This window comes from Tiliqua scincoides, chromosome 5 (genome assembly GCF_035046505.1).
Source record: "Tiliqua scincoides isolate rTilSci1 chromosome 5, rTilSci1.hap2, whole genome shotgun sequence".
In the NCBI taxonomy this organism is placed as follows: Eukaryota; Metazoa; Chordata; class Lepidosauria; order Squamata; family Scincidae; genus Tiliqua; species Tiliqua scincoides.
The window spans coordinates 118,829,778-118,854,827 of NC_089825.1; the positions used below are offsets into that span (position 1 = coordinate 118,829,778).

The following is a 25,050-nucleotide window of genomic DNA, read 5'->3' on the forward strand; positions in this document are numbered from 1 at the left end:
GAAGGTTATGAATTACTAATTCAAGTCAAGACCTTTTCTTGACTGAGTCATCAGTCATAGAGGTGTTTGTTTCTGATAAGATAGGATTACTGCCTAAGTGTTACTGAACACAATGAACTTACTTCAGAGTAAAATAAACACTATTTTCAAACACCTCAACTGATAACTCTGTTGTACTATTCACACTTCATAATTAAATTCAGTTTGTGGCAGTTCATCTATAGTGGTAACAGCCCTCCCACATGCAAAGGCCTTTTCTCTCGTAAATCCCTTTTAATAGAAGATGCCAGAAATGGTATCTGAGGCCTACACATGGAAACAGATAAGGTATAAGGGTCTTATTTTTGTGCTTGGGTGTATGTATTTACTCTATATGCAGAAGCTAAGCCTGTCTGGCTCTGGTCTTGTGCTTAGATTGCCCTGGAGCCATGTCTGCCACCCTGTATCCCATGACACAAAGGTAGTGTGCATATTTATTTATAGATTCCTAACCCGCTTTCTCTCCCTGCCACGCATTCAAAGCAGCCTGCTAAAAGCTATTGACTCCCTTGCTCTTTTAAATTTGATCCTGTACTAATGTTAAAAATAGAAAAATAGTTCCTCTTTGGGCTACTTCCCACCACCTCTGTTCACCCACATGTTAGCTATGATGATGGAGTGTATCAGCAGCACCTTTCATGGAACATTTCCACACTTCAGAAGGACAGTTTGAAGCTAGTTAATACAACTTGGTTAATGTTAACAATGGTGTTCTATGCCACCCTCAGGAAAAAGGTTTGGAGGAACACAACACAGGACTTCAGTGTGAAAGGTAAGGTTTGAGTCTGAATGGTGTCCATTGCCTCACACTGCAGGATTGAGGCAAGGTTGGATATAAATATTTGTATCAAGGTGAAAATTGTGTGTAATTTTGTTGCCCTCTTAAGCCTTGCTGTGAAAAGGGGGTAGGGAAAAGTGCACAGCCTATGCAACCGATCTTCTCACACTTAAGTTTCCCTTTTCTGAAGGCATGTCACTACCAGGAAAGAAAGACTAAAGGAGAGATGGTCTTCCTCATGCTACAACTCATGGTGGGTGGGGGATTAGAGGAAGACCAATTAACAGAGTTGTCTCAGCACAGAAGCTTGAACAGCAGCCTGGGAAGCCAGCTAGCCTGCATGATGTTAGCGCCGAAGCAATCTGTCTGGGAGAAAGAGACAATAGCTCTTAGCTTTGGTCAGAAAGAAACAGTACAACTGTGAGAAGTACAAGAGTTTATTAAGAAAAAAAGGACAAAAACAAAAAAAAGTGGGAAAAGAACACACATGGGTTTTGGGATTAGATGCAAATTAAAACCATAAAACCCTACCCATGATCCTTGTAGTTGCAGTTTCTCTGTTTGCATCCAAAGCTGCCAAGAGCATAGCAGCTGTATCATGCTGGTTCAAATTGGCCAGCTCCTTTTACAGAACTGAGATTTTCTCCCTCTGATTTTCTCTCCTTGGATCTCCCACTGGCAGATGAATGAACTCCATCAAGACCAGCATGAGCAAAACCCAGCAGGGTACTGGTGGCTTCCACTTGGCCCACTGTTTCGCCTAGGCCAAGACTAGACACTCAGTCATGGCCAGCACACACTGAGGTGCAATTTGATGGTGGTATTGTGGTATGATTCTTACTATAGGATATAAACCATGAAGGAGAGAAACTGGCATTACAGCTGCATCAGCCCAGGGAAGAAATAACCCTCCATAACCCCCTTGGTTTGTGAGAACATAGCTCTGGTTTGCAAGGGGTAAATGCTGGCTCTCATGAGTTCTCCACAGTGCAGCTCAATATGGGCAGAGCACTGAACCATCCAAACATACTGTTTTCCTGTTGACGCAGCTGTTGCCTTCAGTAAAACAGGAGTACAGGCCAGAGGAAATGGCACTTTGGTGGATGGAGGAGAGCATATTGTGTGTCACCCTGTGGTCACTTGTGAGGCCAGTGAGCAGGCAGTTTGAAGTAAGAAGAAGAGGGAGCTGGTGGTTTCAACCTCTTTTATTTTTTCCTCATGAATGTAACCATATAAAAACCATAAGTTATGAAAGATTCACACAATGTCAGCTTTCCAAGGGCAAGGGCTCTTTAAAAAACAAAAACACGAATAACCCACAAACCCAAACAGGGAATTTAAGGAGGGAAAGTACAAAACCGTCAGTGAAAAACACAACACTCACAATGGAGATGCCTTTTCCACACACACGCACACACATACGCACTGCTGCATGCCCTCTTCATAAAAGCCTGCTGGGGCTTCCATCTCCCCAACCCCCTGACTGGGCACTGGATAAGACGTGTGTGCCCATCCACCCACTCCAGAATATGGGTAGGTTTGCAGTAGAGAAGGAGATGATGAGTAACTCTGGAAATAGGGAAGGAGGGAGATTGTGGGCATCACAGTTTGGCAGGGGAGACCAACAATGATCTAACAAACAAAAATAAAAATTCATGATGAAAGTCTGCTGCTGGCACTCCAGCCTCAGGACAGACAGATGGGACAAACCACGTGCGCATCTTCAGTTGTGCTAACAGACTCAGTTCTTGGGGGGTGGGGTTTCAAAATGAGGGGCAAAGGGTTGTGGTGGGAGTCTTGGCTATCTCCCCCTAGCCTCTAATACTGACCCCTCTTCCTTGCTGGCCCAGAGTTGCAGCAACAGCAGCAGGGAACTACACAATGAAATTAGTGATACGCCAACTGAATAGGACGATAGGGAGGGTTAGCTCTGGGTGCAAGGTAGGTGCAAGGTAGGAGGAGAGGTGGAGAAAAAACTGGCAGAAGGGCAGATGGGCTAGCGCATCCGGTAATCCGTTGAACACGACAGCTCACATAACTGGCCCTTGAAGTCCAGGTCAATGGTGAAGTCAAGATCACGCTGTACATGGGACAGAGACAGGAGATACATCAGGATAAGACACTGAACAAAAAAATTTCTCACACACATGTAACAAGCCACTGTTTCCTAGGAGGGTGGGGAAGTATTTGCTCTCCCCACAAGTATCTTGAAGTGAAAACATCTGAAGTATCTTTCCTGCACCTTAACACACTAGTATGTTCCCAGGCCAAACACTGCCCTCATGTCCCATTTCAGACAAACGGGTCCCTGGAAACCATGTGATAGCACATCTAAGCCCCTTTAGAATCGGTTCTGACAATCCTGTAACCTAAAGCAGGGGTGCCCAGACCCCGGGCCTGGGGCCACTTGCGGCCCTTGAGGACTCCCAATCCAGCCCTCAGGGTGGCCCCAGTCTCCAATGAGCCTCTGGCCCTCAGGAGACTTGCTGGATCCCGTGCTGGCCTGATGCAACTGCTCTCAGCGTGGCAGCCAACTGTTCAGCCTCTTGCATGAGCTGTGAGACGAGGGCTCCCTCCACTGCTTGCTGCTTCAGATCTTTGATGCAGCAGTGGCAGCAAAGGAAAGGCTGGCCTGCTTTGTGCAAGGCCTTTTATAGGCCTTGAGCTATTGCAAGACCTTCATTCATTATTATAAGTTCCATCTCTAATATATTCATTTGTGTAAATTTATTCAAATTTGAAATGTACATTTATTCTATTTTTTCTTGGCCCCTGACACAGTGTCAGAGAGTTGATGTGGTCCTTCTGCCAAAAAGTTTGGACACCCCTGCCCTAAAGTCTTCTTTCAGCCTCTTCAATTCTGCAGTCTTATGTTAGTGCCACTGGATTTGGCATCTGAATGCCGAGAGTGATGGGGAACTCAGAAGCTGACTTCTCATGTCCTTGAATCACTTTTGTCAACACTGTCAACCAAAGTACTGCCTCTGTTTGCAGATTTGAGCGTATCTTGGTGGTACAGATTGTAGAGCAGTTTCAAGCCTTTTAAATTAGTACAGATGGTGGTCCTTTGTCAGGATTTACTGCTCATCTTGCTCTCAACTCAGTGGGTGTTCAGAATCTCTTTGCCTCGGAGGCTTGCGATTGTGGGGGAGTGCTCCCTGTTGGGCTAATTTTACTCATTCTGCTCCTTTGCTTTTTAATTCGTAAATTGAATAGTTAAAATAGCAATTTTCAGCCTTTCATCTCATGGCACACTGAGAAGGTGCTAAAATTGTCAGGGCACACTACACTGCCAGCCAAGGGCTCAAAACCCTCAACGGACCCACTAATACGTGACCTCCCCCAAACTCTCTTCTGAGTAGACATGCATAGGATTGGGCTGTCTTTTAAATCTAAGTTGCTTCTGGTGGTTTTTAGTGTACAAATCCGTTTACAAATCCATGGGTGACAGGTGCCTTCTTTGGGGGTGCCTCTTCTGAAATGGCAGAAGGACTTGCTAGAACTCATGCATACAACATCTAAGCACAAAGAATGCTTCCCCCCTTCAGAAGTGTTTTATTCATATGCAATTATACAGGTTTAAACAACTGCCAGCTCTCAAATGTAACTGTTCCCATTTTGAGGTTCAGATCATAAGAGCACCAATGGATCAGACCAAAGGCCCAACTAGTCCATTTTCCTGTATTTCACAATGGCCCACCAGATGCCTCAGGAAGAACATAGGACACCTTCACCCTGTTGCACTCCCTTAAATCTGGCTTACTGCAGAAGGAGAAGAGGGGAGATGGGAACAGAACCAGAATCACACCTCCCTCAAAGTGGATAAACCTAGTTGCCACTCCAAATCTTAATATTCAACCCTCTCAGGCTCCCAAAGCTTGAATAAGATCATTTTAATCACGAATGGGAGACACCCAATTGCTTAGGGATAGTGCTTGACAATTCATCAGTATGTGTGCCCCTGCATCAGTGAGAAAATAATCCATTGGCACAGGCTTCAGGGGAAGAGATTTTCTCAGATCAGCCTCCAGCCTGGATTAAGTCAGGAAGCAGCAGAGCTCGTAAGCCTGACGCTCATCCGGTCCTCTTGCAAGCCAAGCAATTTCACAGCAATACAAAAGAGGTAGCCTGGACTCTGGTTCCCTTATATATTCCCACCCTTCCCTTGACCAGGTACTTCAGTTTAAACTAATGGGTTTAGGGCCCTAAAGCCCATAACTGTTTTTCAGTACAGGAGGTAAAGAGGATTGTGAAAAAGCACAACAATACTCAACATTTTTAGGGGGGGGGGACTCTTCCTTTCACAGGACCACCGCTCCTCTACCACTTAAATATAGCTAAGATACAAAAGCCCCATGTGCTTCACTGAAAGTAGTCATGTTTTTCAAAAAGCATCAACCAACACTTTGGTTGCTTTCACAAAAACATGTAGCAAAATAGCCTTCAGCAAGGGACTTGCAGAGGGCTAGAGTGGGCTTTTGCCATCTAAGAGTGAATGTGACAGATGCTTTCAGAGCCAGATGCAGAGGAAAGAACCAAATTCCTGACTCACATTATTCTTGGCATTGGGTTTCATGCCAATGGTGCCAAAGATCTCCTCTCCTGTCTTCACTGTTAGGTAATCCTCCATGTAGAAAACTGTTTGCTTCCAGTGAGTGTAGGGAGATTCGGGGCCTGGGGAGAGACAACAAGGCATATCAATGGGGAGGCATATCCAGGCAGGAAAGACACATGCAACCTGCACAGTCATCTGTTCCATGTTCATTTGTTCCCCATCGTTTCCCAAAGAGCAGAAGCTCTTTCCATCCCAGCACTCAGCCACTGTTAAAAACTCTCATCTACTAAAATCTAGGCCAGGAGGAAGCCAGACGGATAACCTGACAAACAAGATGAGCTTCTAAGCTAGAACTTGGCTACCTTCTTGCCTTGGAAAACCCCGAATAATCACAGTTCGTTAACTAGTTCTTAAGGCGTCAGATTTAAAAAGTTTGCAAGTTCTTTTGCCTTCTGCAATATAGGCAACAATTCTACCTCTTAACAAAATATTCCAAAACCACACAACCCAAAATCCCAACCATCACCTCAACCCCTGCTAAATCCCCAAAGCAAGCCCTTATCTCTTACTGGTAGAGAATCCAGTGCGCTTGTGGCAACGAGTGAATTCAATGTTGAAGTAGGCTACGAGGGCATGGATGTAATCATTGCGTTTCACCTGGAGACAGAAGGGCGATGTGAAGGTGAGGTCTTCCACCTTCACTGTGTAGATGTCCACCTCCTGCAAGTCGGGGGGGGGGGGGGAGAGAAGCAGGAGAGAAAAGGAGTGAGAGCTGTCAAAAGGAGAAAGTCAAGCACCAACACTACGCATTCAAGAGCTATTGTACTCTGGTTCCATCCATCTATGTCCTGTTCATATAACGCCAGCAGCATGCCAAGACAGTTCCCTCTTGTTTGAACAATCCATTAGCTGACCAGCTCCTTTCTGAAGATCAATATACACAATTTGGACCATTGTAAACAGTGAAAGGAGGTGCACTGCCAAGAAGTACCTGCTGAGCAAGTAACCCCTACAAGAAACGCAAACCACCTGTTAAAGGGACAGGCAAATGTCAGCTGGCATTCCAAGAAGCAAAATTAAAGAACATATCCAGTCTCTTTGTTTATCTTTAATGTGTAAATTCTAGGAGCTGGTATTGCAGTTCCCCTAAGCACTGCACAGCACCAAGTACAGTCTTAGAGAAACTACTCCTCAATCCAAGGTCATGACAGCCAGACTGTGACTGGAGGCTTCCTTCCCCTGAACTGCAACTAGCAGACAGCAGCACATCAGCTGGCAAGGAGATGGGTGGAGGTAAATGGCCCTGCAACCTCCAGGGTCTTTGAGGAGATGCTGCTAACTCTTGCTTGCTTGCAGTAGGTCTTCCAGTGCATGTATGCCCTCTAGAGGAGAGGAAGGCACAATGGAAACAGAATGCAACCAACAGAAAAAACACTCTTCACGTTATGTAGAATGGACAGGAGCAGCAAGAAATGCAGGAGTCACCAGGAGAGGAGGGTGTAGCAACTAGTCATACCTTGATAAGGCAGGCATTGGTGACCAACTGCTTTGGATCAACAACATCCACCAAAGGCTCTTTGATCGCCACGTCTTTGATGCACGACATGTCAAATCCATACACATTCTCCCACCCTGCAGCAAGAGGTATTAATGAGAGGTTAGAGGGAGGGGGAAGTACAGTTCCCAGAAGGCCTTGGAAACCAATCAACTCCTCCCCCTAATGTCACAGAGCAGGCGGGGGAATTTTGCTCCTATCACAGGACCAGGTTAGTAGTATTCAAACTTTATTTTCAATACACCTTTTCCATATCACAAACAACCCTCTGCATATTTGCAGAATATTCTGGGACCAGTTTGATGGTGAACACACAAAGCCTTGGCAGGCCTGACACACAAGCCAAAATTTTATTCCAAAACACTCTACAGCCTTAGAGGAAACCAAGCAGGTTAGGTAACCAGGCTGAAGCTAAGTAGTGTAGTTAGTCCCTGGAGTAGTTAACCCATTTCTGCTCAGCCCACAGATGTACGCATTTAATCCCCGTTGCATATATGCAACATTGGGCAGAAATGGCTTAAAGGCCATCAGCACTGCCTTGATTCGAGTTCACTGATGGGAAAAAAAACTGTTACCATTATTTCCTTGAGGCTGTGCATGGCAGGAAAAAGATCAGCAAATGCCAGCAAATTGTTGGGAAGACAGTTATTCATCTTTTGACTGAGAAACCTCCAATAAGCTTCCAATGAACTCGGGGTTTTTTCAGAGCAGTCTGAAAATTACTGGGTATGGGACATTCTATAAGTGGAGGGAAACACTCACTCCAAGAAAATATGCAAGCCAAATGCTATCACTAGTCATCATTTGTCCCTTCAGGTCCTACCCCAGTCACTGCCACTCCCCTCCTTATTCAGTAAAGCACTATCCTCCACTATCCTAAGAGGAGCCTCCGTGAGAATTCTGGAAATTCTTGGGCTTGACTTTTTCCCTTACAAATCACTGCAGTGCCACCTGCTCCTTACAGTGTATCTTGTAGTCTTTGTACTGCCGGTCTTCAATGGCTGTGATGTACAGAGTAGCACGGTCCGGAAATATGAGTCCATCAGGGATCTAGGACAAGAACAGTAGACAGAAGTTGCTATACTTTGACAGTTTTACTGAAGCCCTACTTGTGGGTCAGGTGGTTCTGCTGGACAAGCCTCTACTCCCACAACCACCAGCATTTTCCAAACTGAATCCCCACTCTTGTTGTCCCACTCAGTGCATTCGATGAAAATTTAACTTCTAAGGCCAAATACTGAGAGAGGAAGTGCAACAATTTATCACTTCCCTTCTCCCAACTGAAAATATGGAAAAGTGCATATTGATAACTGGACTGGCTACAATTAGCACATTTCATTTTTAGATAAATATAGTAACACCAAAAGTTATTGTACTCTACCTGATTTTTAGCTTTTGCTGCATAGTTGGATTCTCAATTCCTAAAAACCATATAGCTTTGTTTGTCTGCTACTTGAGCCAACACAGAAGGGCTCAGCACAATTTCAAATAACGAAGCCCTGGAATGTTGGATGGTATACAAGCCATTTCACAGTCCTTTTGGCAAAAGGACTATCATAGTGTGGGAAGACTCAGATGTGGGTTCTGATTTTTGTCCAACAGATCTGATCATGGCTTGGAAGTTACAGGGACAACACACTCTGTTGGCCAAGAGGAAAGAATTCTGTTCCTGCATGTCTTGGACTTGGGCCAGGGTGCAAGCACAATATTTGCACTCTACTGTCCCTATTATCAGAACATCATAATACAGGAATATGAAGCCCTTTTCCAAGTTACCCTTTGAAGTTGGCAGGTGCCAAGAAAAGCAGACTGGGACAGCAACTCACCAGCCACTTGTCCCGGGCATAGATGACGGTGTTGAGCATGGACTCATAGAAGAGGCAGTAGCCCATCCACTCGCTGATGATGATATCTACCTTTTCCACAGGCAGCTCCACCTCCTCCACTTTGCCCTTGATGATGGACACCACTGGGGGGAGGGGGAGAAAACTGAGTATTCAGTTCCGGAGAAAGTTGCAAACTGGCTGCAGCAATTGCAACTTCCCAACTTTAAAAATACTTCAGCAATGAAAAACCAGAGGTGACTGACCATGATCAAAGTGCGACACTGTCAATCTGAATGGTGCTTTACAGAGCAACAGCCAGACAACAGAATTTGGCTCTAAGGAACTTGCAATCTAAAATTCCATGCAGGAAGGACAAAAGAGAGAAGGGAGAGCCAAAAGGGAAGCACGGGCATTTAGCTCTGTTTAATACACACACACGGATTGGTTTCAGAAGAGGACTGGGGACTAAAAAGTTGTGCCAAGGTTTCACAGAAGAGACAAGCAAGTTCCCAAGGCAAAAAATCATAAAAGATGTTCTGTGAGACAGTTCCAGCACAAGGAGGAAGGGCGGAGCAAGAAACCTTTGGACAGCAGAGAGTGGAGATAGATGAGCAAAGTTCAGAAGTAGGGATAGAGCAAAAAGGCCATGAAGGGCTTTGAAGGCAATGACTAGGAGCTATAACTCTGTGCTATAACTGGGAGCAAAGCTGGGGCATGGTAAAGGGATTTAAGGAAGGGCATCACAGGTCCAAGTGAAAGTGGTAAATTAACTCTGGTGGCAGATTTCTGTGAGTGGTAAAGTGGCTGAGGTGCAATGCAGAAACCCAAAGAGCAGAACATTACAGTTGTCAAGGTTAGAGAAGGCCAGACCACGGATCGGAGGGCAGACAGGGAGGGCTGCCTCTCAAAGCTTTTTTACAAGTTAAGGATAACTTCCCCTAGAAAATGTCTCCTCTTGCCTTCAAATGGAGAGGTTAGAGATTCAAAAAAGAAATGGTGGGCTGGAGCTTCCTGGGACTATGACAAGAGTGTGAAAAGGTTTGGGAGACCATAGAGGCAAGAGGCAAACACAGAGAAATGACATAAAGCAGTCATTTTCAACCACTGTGCTGTGGCACACTGGTGTGCTGCGAATGGTCCCCAGGTGTGCTGCAGGAGTTTGGTGGAGGGTCATTTATTAATAGGGCCATTGGGGATATGAGCCCCCCACCAACAGCAAAGTGTGCCTTGTCAATTGTCCAAAAACCAATGGTGTGCCTTGACAATTTTAGTATCTTGTCAGTGTGCCATAAGATGAAAAAGGCTGAAAATCACTGACATAAAGGATAGTGTATACTGCCAAACTGCATGCACACTGAGGTGCTTGCTGTGTCAGACCACTGGTCCACCAAGCTCAACGCACACAGGTACCAATACAGAACCTCTCTGAATGAAAAGACACATATAATATAGCATGAAAGAAGCCAATGGGTGCCTGCACATGACACAGCAACTGCTCACCTAACTGGCAATCAGTGAGGGATCCAAGGCCGCCACCAAGGAATGTCAGTCACACTTTACCTCCGCACAGAGCATCAGCCCCTGCCTCTCTCATCAGGTAAGCGTTCAGAGGACAAGACAGAAGTTCAGAGGACAAGACAGAAGGGGAAGAGAGAAGAGAGGAGCTTTGCTCACCATGGTCAAGTTTGTTGGCTTTGACGATTTTGACAGCATAGTCGGAGATACTGGAGCATTCAATCTGTGTAAGAAAACGGTTGCAAAAAAAAAAAGGATTTTTTTTCCTACCCATGCAGCAAAGTGTCTTACACATGAAATTTCCTTTTGCCAAAAATCACCAGTCCAATATAATAAAAACTTTTAACATAACAAAGGATTTCACACAGCCACAGCAGCCCGAAAGTGTGTCAAGTACAAGCTCTCATGAAAAATTAAGGAGCAAATATATAGGGTTAAAAAAAAAAAAGGTTCTACTTGTCACAGTTGTACAGGAAAATGAACAGACTTATGTCCCGCTTCAAAATCATTAGGCTAGGACAGCCTACAATGTTTCATTTTCCCCATGGTTCCCCAAACCCTCAAGAGTTGTTCTTTCAATCCCAAATTTTCCACGATGCTCTTCTGTCTGGCCTTGTTTTAATCCTTCTAATACAATACTACAACTTGGGACAATCCAATGAAGTTTAATTGGCCACAGTTTCAGGAAAGGGAATAGTGCTTATCCACACAACACATAATTGCATTGATGGAATTCACTTCCACAAGATGGTCACTAGTTTAGCTGACTTTTAAAAGGAGATTGCACACATTTATGGAGGATGAGTCTACGAATTACTGTTAGCTGTAGGGGCTAGATGGAAGCTCCAGCATCAGCAGCAATCTGCCACTGTATACCAACTATTGAAGAACACAGCAGGGGAGGGCAATTGCCTTCACACTCTGCTTACAGGCTACCTACTATGAAAAGGATGCTGGACACCATGTTCGCATATCCTGAACCTACACATTGAACAAAGCAAATGAGTACACACAAGTACAATAGGCATGATTTGTTCTCCCAGCAGAATTTTAATTGTTTCAGCTGAGTTCACTTGTGCCCCAACAGTTGTCACAAAATCCAGCTCATGCCTACATCCACCACAGGCCACCTAACTCACCCCAATGACCCGCTTGGCACCAGCCTTGGCTGCAAACATGCAGAGGATTCCAGTTCCACTGCCAACGTCCAGGACCACTTTGTCTTTGAAGAGGTGCCGGTTGTGAAACATAGAATTTCTGTAGGTCAGCGTGCGCACCTCGTCTTTCAGCATCTCCTGGGGAGGAAGACAAGGAAGGAATGTGTGTCAGTGAAGCTTCTCATAAGCCACCAATAATGACAAGCTAACTCCCCACCAGGTAGGCAAGGGGCTGCCTATGACCTCAGCCAACTCCTTTACCTCGTGGATGCCGAAGTGGGCATAAGAGTCAAAATAGTAATCCTTGGAGGTCATCTCCTCCGCTGTTGGTTTGCCACTGCTTTCCGGTTGGGTGCATGAGACCTGGCAAAAGACAAACACAGTTGTTGGAATAAGTTCAAAGTGCCCTACAACCTCTCAGTGTAACTTAGAGCCCCCTCCTGCTAACATTCATCATTTAGATATATATTTAGTATCTAGTATTTAGTAAATATTTAGTATCAGTATATTTAGTATTGGTAGTCCCAAGCTCCACAGAAGAGAAAATATATAAACTAATTCAACCTTAACTCAATGAGTTTTTACCCGCATAAGAACAGAGAAAAGAAAAACCTGCTACCAATACCCCCCCTTTTACTAGGTTTTTCAATGTGTTGCAGTGCATCTATTGTTAACAGGCTGGCAAAATAGCCCACCACTGTTATGACCTCCTTTGGGATTTGTCACGTCATTCGTCACCAGAAGGCACCTATGTTTAAGATCTCTTGTGGTTGGCACCTTACTTGCAATTGTATTACTTGTATTAAGATAAAAGACCACTAATTTGTTCTACTATCTGCAATGAAAGTTAGAGTGCCGTTTACAGAAGTTCTGTCAGTTGCATTGAATGCTGCTCTTAACACATGATGAAGTACAAAGTTAGGAGTTTATGATCTTAGTAATAGAAACAAATCCTATATGTATGGTGGGATAGCCTGCCCTAAAACTCGCCTATTCCTCAGCAAAAGTCTCAAGTGCTGATGCTCAGGCCTTGAGTTTAGCAAGAAGGTATCTGCCATATGAGCTGTTCACAGCATACAACAGATCTGCAACTTGAGGAAAATTTTTTACCAAACTACTTATGAACTGGAACAAAACAGACCCAATTCCATCCACTTGAGTGGAATTGGCACCATCAAAACATTTGCAGAGAACAAGCACCTAAAGCATATCTTTGTGGGTTCAGTACCTTCCCCAGGTGCTTTTTCAATATCACCAATACAGACCAGCAGTGGTTTTTAGATAAGGGTCTTCCCCAGCCTACTGGGAGATGTCAGGGACAGAACTCAGGATGCTCTGCGAAGCACATGCTCTATGGAGCAACAGCCCCCAGTACTCCTTGACCTAGTTCTTAGATTGGTTCATAACATTGATTGGTGCACTTGAAAGCTTACAAGGACTCATAACCTTTGGAGACTAACAAGTACAAGGGAGGGGGTCCTATATCCATGGTTTCAATTATCCATTGTTCTGCAGATGTGGGGGGTGGGCCCTGCACACATCTCCGGAGGCAGTGATGCTCCCCTCACCTCCGCTCCCCTCACCTCCGGAGGCTCTTTTGAGCCCCACAGAGGCAGCGCACTTCCACCTGCTGCCTTTGCAAGGATCAGAATGCCATTTAGGCAAAAAAAAGTCACTAGCAGCTTTTCAGCAAAACCGGAATTGACTTTTTTGGCCTAAACAGGCATTTTGAGTCCTGCAGAGGTCACAGGCTGATGCCAGGCCTCTGCGGTGCTTAGCACAGCCCCCAGAAGAGACTAAGCATCCAGAACATGGGGAGGATGATCCACGTATTCCAGAACCCCCTATGGATACCGGGGCGCCCCCATATTTAAGCCTGTAATGTTGTGTTCTCATGTTTTAATTTAACAGCCAACCCGAGTTTCTTCTTGGCAACCTGGCATACCTTGTCAAATCTTACCCACTTGCTTTTTAAAACAATTTATAGCATTGGTAGGTCAAAGCTGTCGTGTGTGAACACAAACAGATTCAAAGAATGGTAACTAACAATTTGAGTTATATACATATACCATAAACCAGTGCTTCTCACACTGTGGGTCGGGACCCATTAGGTGGGTCGTGAGCCAATTTCAGGTGGCTCCCCATTCATTTCAATATTTTATTTTTAATATATTAAACAATGCTACCATGGTATATGACTACATTTGGGGAAGTGTCACAGGTCTGTAGTTTTAACAGGCTACTCTATATATGCTTTTAACAATGATAGTGAACGGCACTTACTCCCGGGTAAGTGTGGGTCTGATTGCAGCCTAGGATGGTTACAAATTTTCCTGCTTGATGATGTCACTTCCAGTCATGACATCACTTCTGGTGGGTCCTGACAGATTCTCATTCTAAAAAGTGGGTCCCAGTGCTAAATATGTGAGAACCACTGCCATAAATCATTTAGTTCCCAATATTGTAGGCACATCCACATTACAAGGACTTTCACTCAACCAATTCTTTTCATGGATTATCCCAATAGCCAACTATAAAGTTTTGATGGTCACTATATCAGTATGGCAGTACTGCAAAAAAAGAAGCAGACTGAACTGACTGAAAAACAAGTCAGGTCTATAATATGAGCACCACTGATTTAAATATAAGCAAAGGCAGGATCCAATTTATTTTGACCACTGAAAACTTCAGTCAGACAAGGCTGATCCACATCATCTAGGTCCAATAATTAACACTTCTAGAGAATAATCTATGTGGGTACTGAGGTGACCAGCTAGCAGTATAATAGAACCAGAAAAGATAACAGTTAAATATTCAGAAATCTTATCCGCTACAATCCAAATAACTTTTACATAGTATCTGGTGCTCCTGGGAGATATATATCAGCCAAGCTTGAATCACCATAACAATGAGGGAGCTCAACCAAATTAGGTTAACTGGAATGGTCAGACTCCTTATGTAGTGGCCTATCTGCTACCATGATTTGTACCCAGGGATGTCTACCAACTTCATTTCAGATTCTGAATTCAGTTCTCTTGCAGACAAATAAAATAACATATCTTCAGTACATTTGCCATCTTCCCTCTTATTAACATTCTGAGAATACCAAGAGAAAGACAGCAAGAGACCCAAGATAGTAGGAGTGGCTATTTGACAACAGGATGGAACCTCCCTGCTTCAGAGAGCCCTAAACTACCAATGGTGGGTTTAACCTCTTTTAAGCCTTTTAGAAACAGGCTTTTGATGATCAGGGCAGTTGGAGGAGGATCTTTATTCTTCAGCAATGGTTCTGCAGTTGAGACAACTGAAATACGATTTGGATTCCCATGAAATCTGTTTATTACGCATAGACCCACGACCTTCTTGAAATTGCTCCTCTGCAGTTCTATCAAACAAAAGTTGTAAAGAGTCAAATTCCACAATGACTTCAGCATATACAAATTTGGATCTTGCATTCCAGATAGTCACAGCCCACTGAGCTCTCCTAAAGCTTACTTGTACACTGCCAGGCACTCCCTAGGAAGATACCTAGATGCACAAGAAAACTCAGCATTCATTACTTACCATAATTCTTTGAAAGATTTGTCAAATTTCAATTTTTGTCAGTAGGGAAAGCAAGGACTGACATGAGACCAAAATATGGTATTTCATTGTCTCAACCCACCCTCAACCTTCATTTCTCTATGCTGTGTTTGGTTGAGCTCTCTGTTCAACACAGAAAAGTCAGGGGGAGCACAACATATGACTATAAAGAGGCCTCAATCAATATATAGGACTCATTAACACAAACTGTTTTTATCAAGCACCCATTACCTTCCAGAAGTTAGAAGAGAGGCAATGTTTGAACTTACAAGTTCAGAAGCCTGAAGAACAAGCTGCAACACCATGTCAGATTCATACTATTCAACTACCAGTCATGAACCCAAAGCCTTGAGACTAAATGGCTACCACATTCCGTATGAAACCCCAACAGAAACTTTAGCAGGGGGGCAGAGAAGAGAGGCATGACTTCTTGGGGAACAGATCACAGGGAGCACATTGCACTAGTGCTCATGTGTCAGCATAGGCTTTCTACTATCTTTGAGGCACAAGATTCTGGTTTCAGAGGCCTAAACAGTTTGAATGCCAAGTGCCTTCAAGACAGCCTCCTCTGCCATGTTCCTCCAAGACTGACCAGGCAAGCCCTCTTGAGTTCAAGCTGCAAACATTCTTGCTGAATACTACACTAATTACCAAAACTCCTTCCCCTGGAGTGTCACTAGAGTACCAACATGAGCACATGTTGGAAGTGCTGGAAGTTCTCAGCATGAGGGTGCAAGGAAGTTAACTTGCCAAACTTCACCCACAGCCTGAAAAGGGTACAAGGTACCACCACCAATCTGGAGCTGTCCTGATAGGGTGCATCTGTAATCTGAATTTGAAACAATATGCACAAAGTATGAGTGAGCCTGGGTAGCTGTATTTGCCCTGGTCCCTGCACTGGGAAAGCCCTCCAGACCCACAGATCCCTGTTCAACAGATGTCCTGCAGACCATATTAGGTCTTTGAACCTTCTGCACGCTTCCCCTCACCCCCTTCCAGTCATTTCTAGACAGTCAATAAGTACAAAAAGCTCAGCCCACAATTTAATTAATGCCAGTTTACTGCGCCTTACAATCCACGCAGGACTGATCCACAATAATATGGTGCCTGCAAAATGTCCCAATCTTTTTAGCCACACCTGACAACATTCCTTCCCCTACATCTGGTCACTCTTCATCTTCTCTTCTGCCTTCCTCCTGCCCCCACCATGTTCTAACAGCACAAACCTATGCAACTGATTGAGAAGCAAGTCATGCCAAGTTCAGTGGGACTTACTCCCAGGTAAATGTGTACAGGATTGCAGCCTGAAAATACTAAACCCTGCACTAAGCAGTGCAGGGTACCTGAAGTTGCTGCAACCCTGGACCTTGACCTGTCAGCTGAAGATAAATGCCTTAAACAGCTAACAGATCTTTTATGAGATAATAACCAAACATACATTCCTCTTGCAGATAAAAAAGGAGGGAGCAGCTTCTGAGCTTGTGACTCCCATTAGACTTATTTACATGGCCCTTGGCCATTGCATAGTATTATTTTGAATTTGACTTTTGTTTAAGGTCCCACTGTTTGAAATTTTAGGTGCTAGGCATGGGGGGGATAAAAATAGTTCAAGATGACCAGGCAATGGAATTTTTTCCTGCCACAAACGGATTGGACGGGAGGGCCAAACTCTAATGATTGGGGAATAATCTCTCCTCTAAACATCATCAAGGCTCTCTTCACATCCAAGTTCTGTGGAACCAGCAAGTTTTCACTTTTGCTTTTCTCCTTCCACTAGACATTCTAGGGGCTCTCTTTTCACCTCCCACTCCCCAGGGAAAGGGTGGCAGGCTGTTCCAGAGTAGGCCTACCTCCTACGCTGTTCTACCCCCTGCCTGCCCCCAGGAATGGGGAACTGCAATGAAAGTTAAGGAAAGAAAACAGTGAGTCAAGCATTCCTAATGTCACTAACTCCCAGTTCTGAGCCCATACCTCAGAACCATACAATTCTTTACCTTGTCCAACCCCACAAAGTTCTCCTCCCCAATGCATTTGCTTCCCCATAGACATCTTTGCAGTTGCAACCAGCCTCTTTCCAGTTGCATTTTTTTAAAAGAAAAAAGTCAAAATTTTCTATTCTGCAAAATTCTGACTTTCAATCAGAAATAAACCCCACAATTTTATCTGAACTGGACAACACTAGAGAGATATTTAGTTTGTATGACAGGAACGAAGTATGCCATTTAAGGAGTTGTGTGCTGGAACTGGAAAAGTGTGTCAGGATCTAAGGTGCACAAAATGCAAGGAAGACAACAGGAATGCAGCGCACAGGAAAGTAGGAGCTTTTGGCAGAGACAAGCGGCTGGGCTGAGTACAGCTGTTCCATTGTGCTGGCCAGCACTGAAAGATCCAAACCAGTACTCTCTCCTCCTCCCTCCAAAGAAGCTTCTGAGCCTTCAGTTCAAGCTGTCCTCATATTTCTCTCTGCAACACTGAGGACTAGGAACACAACTTTTTCTATCACCAAACAAAAGCGGAGGCTTCTGCATCAGCTACCCTATTTTTATCAGCAGCCATATATAGAGTCCAAAACAGACTACAGGGTCCAAAATAGACTGCACCAAAGACATAAGCACAAAATCACATTAACACCAGATGGAACCCTCTGAAATTAACCATCATGACCTGGCTCCGTTCTTGTGATCTGTGTAGATTAGGAATATCCACTCTATACTCACGTATGATTTTAAGGACTCCATTTTTTTAAACCCTGCACTGTTCAGTCACTCCAAATTGTGAAAAATTAAAATGGTTCAGGGGAATTAGTTGACTACATTGCCCAGAAGGTGTACAGAAGCTAGCCAGAAGAGGTAAGAATTTAGATAGATTCAACAGAGGAGTTACTTCTAATAGCTTGGAAGAAAGGGAACACTTCTGTGTGAGCAGGGGAAAAACTACAGAGGCATTTTTACCAGGAGACAAATGCAAAAGAAGGGGACACCTGAGTGGTGCACTGTCAAGCCAGCAACAAAGCAAGGAAAACAGATTTGGTTGGGGTTAGCTAGAATGCCTCACCCACACCCAGGGCTGGGCACTAGTCTAGCCCTCATGAACTCAAAGGATATTTACATCTTCTAGCGGAGTCTGCAGGCTCATCCCATTAGCCAGCGTGGTTACAAAATTCTAGGAGAAAGAGAGTAACAAGGGAAATGTCAATTCAGAGCTCAACCGGAACTGAGCCGGAGACTGAGTCTTGTAAATGTGGAGGGAGTTTGGGGGGCGGCGGGAAGAGATGGCCCAGAACACATGGACAAGACTGTGAGGCAGAGGAGAGGCAGTCTGAGTTAGCTCCTAATTGGTCACAAATGCCCAAGAAAGACTACATTCTTCTCCAGTTTGATATGAATTTACAGATGGGTGCAAGAAAGGGGGAAGTGGTCTTAACCCATTCCTGCCCAGCCCACAGGTGTACACATTTGGTCCCTGTTGCATATATGCAACGTTGGGCAGAAATGGCTTAATTAAAGGTTATCCTATAGTATGTAAAAAAAAGTGCCACCCTCCCTCTGAACACCACATGCAGCCTCTACTATGGCCACGTTACCAATAAGACAACTGCAGCACAGGGAGCAAGGTTGCCTCCGGTCCCAAAAAGGCCTCTTACAGGATTATCACAATCCTAGGCTGGGAATAGAAACCTCAGCTCTAATATTTCCAGGGTTACCATACTACGAAGGGTTCTGCCACGCTGCTTTGTTTTACATCCCACCCCAATAAAGTCAATAATAGCTCTCCCTGCCACCTAGACACACATTTCTCTTGATAAGGAGTTAGTGCAGGATCCAGAGGTTCTGGAAAAGCTTTCCATGGAAGTCTGGTGAGCTAGACCTTATACAGTATGAGACACACTAAAAGGGACCATTTAAAGTAATGGGCCAGAAACAGAATGATAGAAGGATTTCAGGGTTATTTAATTCATGCAGGGGAAATCGCCAGTAATTTCTCAGTTGAGACTACATCACATATCCTTGATCCTCTATTCCAGGGGTGCTCAAACTTTCAACTTTAGGGATGCTGGACCTTTAAAATTGTGTAGGAGAGAGAATTTCAGCAGGTGCAGCTTGTCATCTGTGGGATGACAAGTTGCACCAGCTGAAATTCTCTCTTCTATACACTTGTTAAAGGTCCAGCATCCCTAAAGTTGAAAGTTTGAGCACCCCTGCTCTATTCACAACTCTTAGAACAACTACCTAATGGCCATTATTTTCCAAGGTGATTTTTATAAGGCCATTATTATGGTTTTGTTTTGGCTGCAGATGCTGAGGATCTAGCATGCACTTCACAAAGAGTGAGACTCTCCCCCCCCATCTCCACCACACCTTAAGCAAAGGGAAAGCAACTATCTCTAGACTAGTCTTATGGCACCCTTTGGAGCAACAGACCTCTGCAAACTGAAGAGTGAAACTGCTTCCCCTAACAATACGTGAAGTGCTAAGAGCAGGGAAATAGCAGCAAGCTATCCCTCCTCACAGCAAACTATAAAGTTGCTCACTTTGCAATGAGGAAATCTGTCAGCAGGGTGGAGAAGGAAAAGGGCCCCGTAAAGTCCTGTCCAAAGGCTAGGTGCTTCTTTGTTACTTTAAATCAGGGGTCTCCAAACCCCGCCTGGGGGCCAGATGCGGCCCGCAGCAAGCCTCTTTCCAGCCCACGGCCAACCACTTGTCCCCTGAAAGCCTCTGGCCCACTCAACTGAACATGACCAGAACTGTGCTCTGACTGTGTCTGGAGGGGCTTCTGAGGGCCAGGGAGGTTGAATAAATGAGCCCATTCATTCATTTATTCATTCATCTCTGTTCCATCTCTAATTTATTTATTTAAATTTTATATTTAAATTTTTTTCCAGCCCTCCACACCTCGCCAGATATTTGATGTGGCCTTCTGGTAAAAAAGTTTGGTGACCCCTGCTTTAAATGAAAGAACCACATGGTGAAAGGGACAGGAGGTGCACCAGTTTCCTGTTCTGAGGAGCCTCCCTCTGCCCAATCCACGCCTCTCTACTAGCTTCCTCTACAGCAGGGGTCTCCAAACTTTTTGGCCAGAGGGTCGCATCAAATATCTGGTGTGGTGTGGAGGGCCAGGGAAAAAAAATTAAATATAAAATTTAAATAAATAAGAGATGGAACTTATAAATGAATGAATGGGCTCATTCATTCAACCTCTCCGGCCCTCAGAACACCCGCCAGACCCAATCAGAGCACAGTTCTGGTCATGTTCAGTTGAGTGGGCCAGAGGCTTTCAGGGGACAAGAGGTTGGCCGCGGGCCAGAAAGAGGCTTGCTGCGGGCCGCATCTGGCCCCCGGGCCGGGGTTTGGAGACCCCTGCTCTACAGAGTCTAGTCTGGTTCAACCTACTGCTTCAATACAAGCTTTACACCCCCTCCACAAGCCCTTCTTCCAAATCTAACCCCATCCTCTGAAATTTGCATTGAAATTGCTAATGCCAAAACCTGCTCAGCTCTAGATCCCCCATTCTCATCCTCCTCCCCAACTAGCACCTCACACAACTCCCACCCACCATGACACTACCAAGTTGAGTTTTCCTTGTATGCCCTTCCAACCCAGAGAAAACACCAGCATCTTCCATTTCACATCCCCCCCTCTACAACTCAGCTATCCCACCTCCACAGGACAAATAACCACAATGCCTTTCCTCTTAAAACAGAATTTCACCTCAGCCCATGTATTAAATTCCCTCATAACAATGCCCTCCCACTCACAGACAAACCCTCCACATGGCACACACACCCCATCACCAGGGTACAACAAGTTCGTGATAATAGGCAATCACTTTAAGGGTTCTAAGGCTTGGACATAGTTCTCCTTGTGGAGCAAGGAACATGAGAAAGATTTCTCTAATCAAGGCAGCTGTGGACAATGCAAGCACACCCATACCCATTCTTTGGGGTAGCACTTGGACAGAGATTCTGGAAGGGAGAGCAGTTACTTTATGGAAGAGTGGGATCTGATTAAACAGGATCTGTAGGTTATAAAAGGGCCTAGGAGAGGGGGTAAAGGGGGTAATTTGTACCCAGTCTCAGGATCAAAAGGGGGCCTAGGAGCCAAAGGAGGGGTCCCAGAAATTTCCTGAGATCTTACCTTTTCCTTTCTACTATTTCCTATTGCTGCCTGCACAGGATGCTGGGGACACTACCACAACTGGGGATACTAAGGAGCCTCCCTCTGCCCAATCCCACGCCTCTCTACTAGCTTCCTCTACAGCAGGGGTCTCCAAACGTTTTGGCCAGAGGGTCACATGGGTTAGTAGACCTGGGCTCCAAAGACTTTTCCAACTGTCTCTACCCTCTCCCCACTGTTTTGCCCCTCCTGCTTTGCAAAGGGACTCAAAAGAAACTTTGTACCCCCTGATAAAATTCCTCTCAGAGGCCCTAGGTTATATCACATGACAAGCACCAAGTTGAAGGGGGGGGGGGAGAAAAAGGGACCCTTGTCAGACCAGGCTCAGTGGGCTCCTTTTGATCTGAAATAGTTCTGCAGGGAGCCAGATTCCTTTGCATTTGATTGCTCCACTGGTATATGCTACCTAATGTAACCAAAAGAAAAAAAGGATGTTCTTTGGGTTCAAAGGAGATTGAATTCAAGGGGTTTGGGGAAATAACCCTACAATATTTTTTAAAGGCCAGGTTTTCTTTGGGCAAAGACAAAGAGAAAGGAGATTCTTATTCCTAATATTTATATTCTCCCACCTCCAAGGAACACAAGGCTACCCCCGCTCCCTTTCATCCTCATCCTACCAAGGTGAGAATATTAACCCTGCCTGGTTGAAACTGGTTCAGGTGAGTTTCCTGACTCAGAGAGTCAACACGTCCCCAGGTCCTACACTGGCTGGCTCTTCTGGAGAAGGGTAGGTGTTATCGGAAGTTATGTGAAAGGATCAGAGAGAAGAATTCGCCCAAGAGACCAGGAAGTCTGTGTGAGGCAATACTCCAGCATGCTGCAACTGAATGTAGCAAGGAGAGCCTCTTTCTGCCCTCCCTGCAAGGCATGTGCAGAGAAGCCTGGACACTCAGAGGAAAGATACTGCCAGGCTGGTGGATGAGCTATGGCCCTCCCTAGGCCAGAGTAGGCGGGTCTCACGGGGGCCAGGCATGCCATGCGTTTACCACGAGGAGAAAAGGAGATTCAGTCATTGCCAAAGGGGGGCAGAGAGAGAGGAAGGAGTGCGGAACTTTGATGAAGAGAGAATGGTGCTCTTGCGTGGTGGGATGCAAATGAGTGAGGAGCCAGTCTGGCTACAGGGAGGGAGCAGAAGCCCCAACAGGACATCCTATTGAGCCCTGCAACCTTCAACCCCCTCTTTATCTTTTCACACCCCCTCTCCAGATTCACATTCATGGAGGGGGGCGAGAGACTTCCCAGTTCCCTTATTGATCATATTCCCGGATACGGGGGGGGGGGATGACACAGGGCATCCTATTGATCATCAATGATCCTATTGATCATTAACCCTGAAACTTTCAACCCCCCTTGAACCCCCTACTCTTTTATCTTCTGAACCCCCCTCCAGATTCACACTCATGGAGGGAGAAGGGGAGGGGTGAGAGAATTCCCAGTTCCCTTATTGATCATAGTCTAGGATATTGGGGAGTGGGGAGGATACAGGGCGTCCTATTGGTCATCATTGATCATTAACCCCCCCCCCACCTTCAACCCTCCCTCTCTCACATACTCATGGAGGAGGAAGGGGTGAGAGACTTCCAGGCCCCTTACTGACCAGTCTGGGACATGGGAGGTGACACAGAAGGGGGAGGACGTGCTAGAGGGGAGCCTCCATGGGGGGCTGCAGGAGACAACGGGAAGAGCTCAGTGGGGAGGCTGGGGGCGAGGGGTGTGGGCCCGGCCACTGGGAGGGCTGGGGGGCCAGTGGCTGTGGGGGGCGAAGGGGACCTGGGGGTCTCAGGAGAGCAGCCCCCCAGAGGGCACAGGAGGGGGCCCTGGGGGGCAGGGGGTGCAGAGGCCTCAGACCTTCCCTTCCTCCCCCCTCGGGCCCCTTCCCCCGCCCCCCACACTCCCTCACCTCCATGATGCAGTTTGCAGCCTCCGCCATCTTGCGAATGAGACACAGAAAGAGAGAACCACCGTCCCGACTCCCCCAGCCCTAGTTGAGCAGAGGGCGGGGCTTCGAAGAACCCCATTGGACGGCGAGGCTGTCGCTCACGACAGAACAGGGCACAGGGTCCCGCCCCCGGCGCTTTCATTGGCCGGAGGGTCCTCTCGTCCCTCAGGGCTGCCCGTCAAGTCCGGGTTTGAACGCGATTGGTCGAGCTGGGAAGGGGAGGCGGGACCCTTTGCCGGCACGTAGTCTTCGATAGGTTTCGGTGGTGAGGCCTTCAAACTGTGGGGGTATTTAGAACCGCCTTCTCGTGGAAATACTGAAACGCCACTGGTGAACGGGAAAAACAGCTGACCAATCGGAGCAGGTAATCAGGTGAGGGGACCAACGAGGAACGGCTAATCGCTGCCCTAAATGTCAGTCAAAAAATGTCTCCGCCTTCTCCATTGTCATTGGTTTATTCTTCATGCCGCGTCCCCATTGGCTGACGGAAGTGTCAGTCAAAGAAGAGCGTTCTCATTCAAACCTCGTTGCCCAGGCTGGTCTTGCCATGAGGGGAATGTGACAAAGGAAGGGGGTGGGAGGAACTACTCATTCGAACGGAAAGGGCGCGGCGGAAATTCCCCTGACGCAAATCCAGGGTTGGCCACGGACCGAAGCTGAGGAGACCGTCTGAGAAGCACCACACCTGGGCTGTTCGCCTGAGACCCTCGCGGGCTTAGCACCCCCCCCGAGACTAAACCAAACGCGATTGGGCGAGATCAGTTGTCAATCAACAGGAAGGCACCGCCTCACAAGCCTTTTGCTCATCCCCCATTGGTCCGCTTGGGTGTCATTCATTATTAATAAGATGGTCCCTGGGGGTCTCCTTATTGGCCACTCTGTCTGTCAATATCAGCTTTAAAACGGAGTCCAAGGATAGATTGAGTGTCTCGGCCAAGAGCAGACCTCACCCTCGTGCCACGGCCAAGGTCAAATGCTGTCTGGAAGGGTGAGGCGACATTCAAGGATTGTCGGCAAAGGCATTGGCTGAGCGTGGGTCTGGGTCGCATCCTATTGGACACTTTCACTGTCACTCATGAAACAAGGCCCGCCCCTTACCCACGGCTATGGGCTTCATTGATCACTGCGCCGCCTGGTCGACGTGGGCTGTGCCGTTCACAACGTGGATGTTCTTTCCCGGAAGCAGATTGGTCGAACTTTTCGTGCTCCTATTGGACGCCCGAGGTGCCACTCACATACTCGGTTTAACCCATTTTTGCCCGGCCCACATTTGGTACCAGTTGCAGGGGATGGATACAGTGGATGGGGGATGTTCTGTTCCCTGTCACACAACACCAGAACCAGGGGCAGTCACTAGCACTGAGTCTGTGGAACTCCTTGCCACAGGAAGTGATGATGGATAGAGGAATGCTCTTTTCCTCTCACACAACACCAGAGCCAGGGGCAGCCACTAACACTGAGTCTGTGGAACTCCTTGCCACAGGATGTGATGATGGATAGAAGGATGCTCTTTTCCTCTCACACAACACCAGAACCAGGGGCAGCCAATGAGACTGAGTGTTAGGAGAGTTAGAATGGACAAAAGAAAGTATCTCCTTACCCAGTTTGTAATTAGTCTGTGGAACTCCTTGCCACAGGAAGTGATGATGTATAGAGGGATGTTCTTTTCCTCAGAACACCAGAACCAGAACTATCTCAAAGATCCATCTATTTGGTATGACCTTCAGAGGCAAAGCTCCTAGTTGGACGGGAAACCTTTAACACAGTTATAACTGGTTTACAGCACAATCCTATGCATGTCAGAAGTTCCACTGTGTTTAATAGGGCTTACTCACAAGAAAATGTGTACACAATTATTTTGATTTTAACATTTTTTTTACAGGTTCTAGTCACTGCCCACCCCAAATCTTGGAGATAAGGTGGACCATAAA

At 46.0% G+C, this 25,050-nt stretch overlaps 1 protein-coding gene across 2 annotated transcripts; it reads right to left on the minus strand.

Annotated features, from left to right (window-relative positions):
• Window positions 1-1,238: 1,238 nt before the first annotated feature.
• Window positions 1,239-23,152, minus strand: PRMT1 (protein arginine methyltransferase 1). 2 transcript variants are annotated; one of them, XM_066627060.1, is made up of 11 exons: window positions 23,081-23,143; window positions 18,116-18,169; window positions 11,687-11,788; window positions 11,408-11,563; window positions 10,428-10,491; window positions 8,754-8,896; window positions 7,890-7,977; window positions 6,889-7,004; window positions 5,942-6,092; window positions 5,370-5,491; window positions 1,239-2,897 (listed from the first exon to the last, which is right to left on the minus strand). In XM_066627060.1, the coding sequence occupies exons 1-11, from the start codon at window positions 23,108-23,110 to the stop codon at window positions 2,814-2,816; spliced, it is 1,110 nt and encodes a 369-aa protein (XP_066483157.1). In that variant the 5' UTR covers window positions 23,111-23,143; the 3' UTR covers window positions 1,239-2,813. The 2 variants fall into 2 exon arrangements, with proteins under 2 accessions (XP_066483157.1, XP_066483158.1); XM_066627061.1 differs by lacking the exon at window positions 18,116-18,169 and having other exon boundaries at window positions 23,081-23,152.
• Between the last annotated feature and the right edge of the window lie 1,898 nt (window positions 23,153-25,050).

Coding starts and splice junctions, on each gene's coding strand:
- PRMT1 (XM_066627060.1), bottom strand. CDS start 23,110: ATGGCGGAGGCTGCAAACTGCATCATGGAG. Junction 7,005..7,889: donor CAAAGACTACAAGATACACT/GTAAGGAGCAGG, acceptor CTCTTGCTGCAG/GGTGGGAGAATGTGTATGGA. Junction 5,492..5,941: donor GCGCACTGGATTCTCTACCA/GTAAGAGATAAG, acceptor GTCTCTCCCCAG/GCCCCGAATCTCCCTACACT.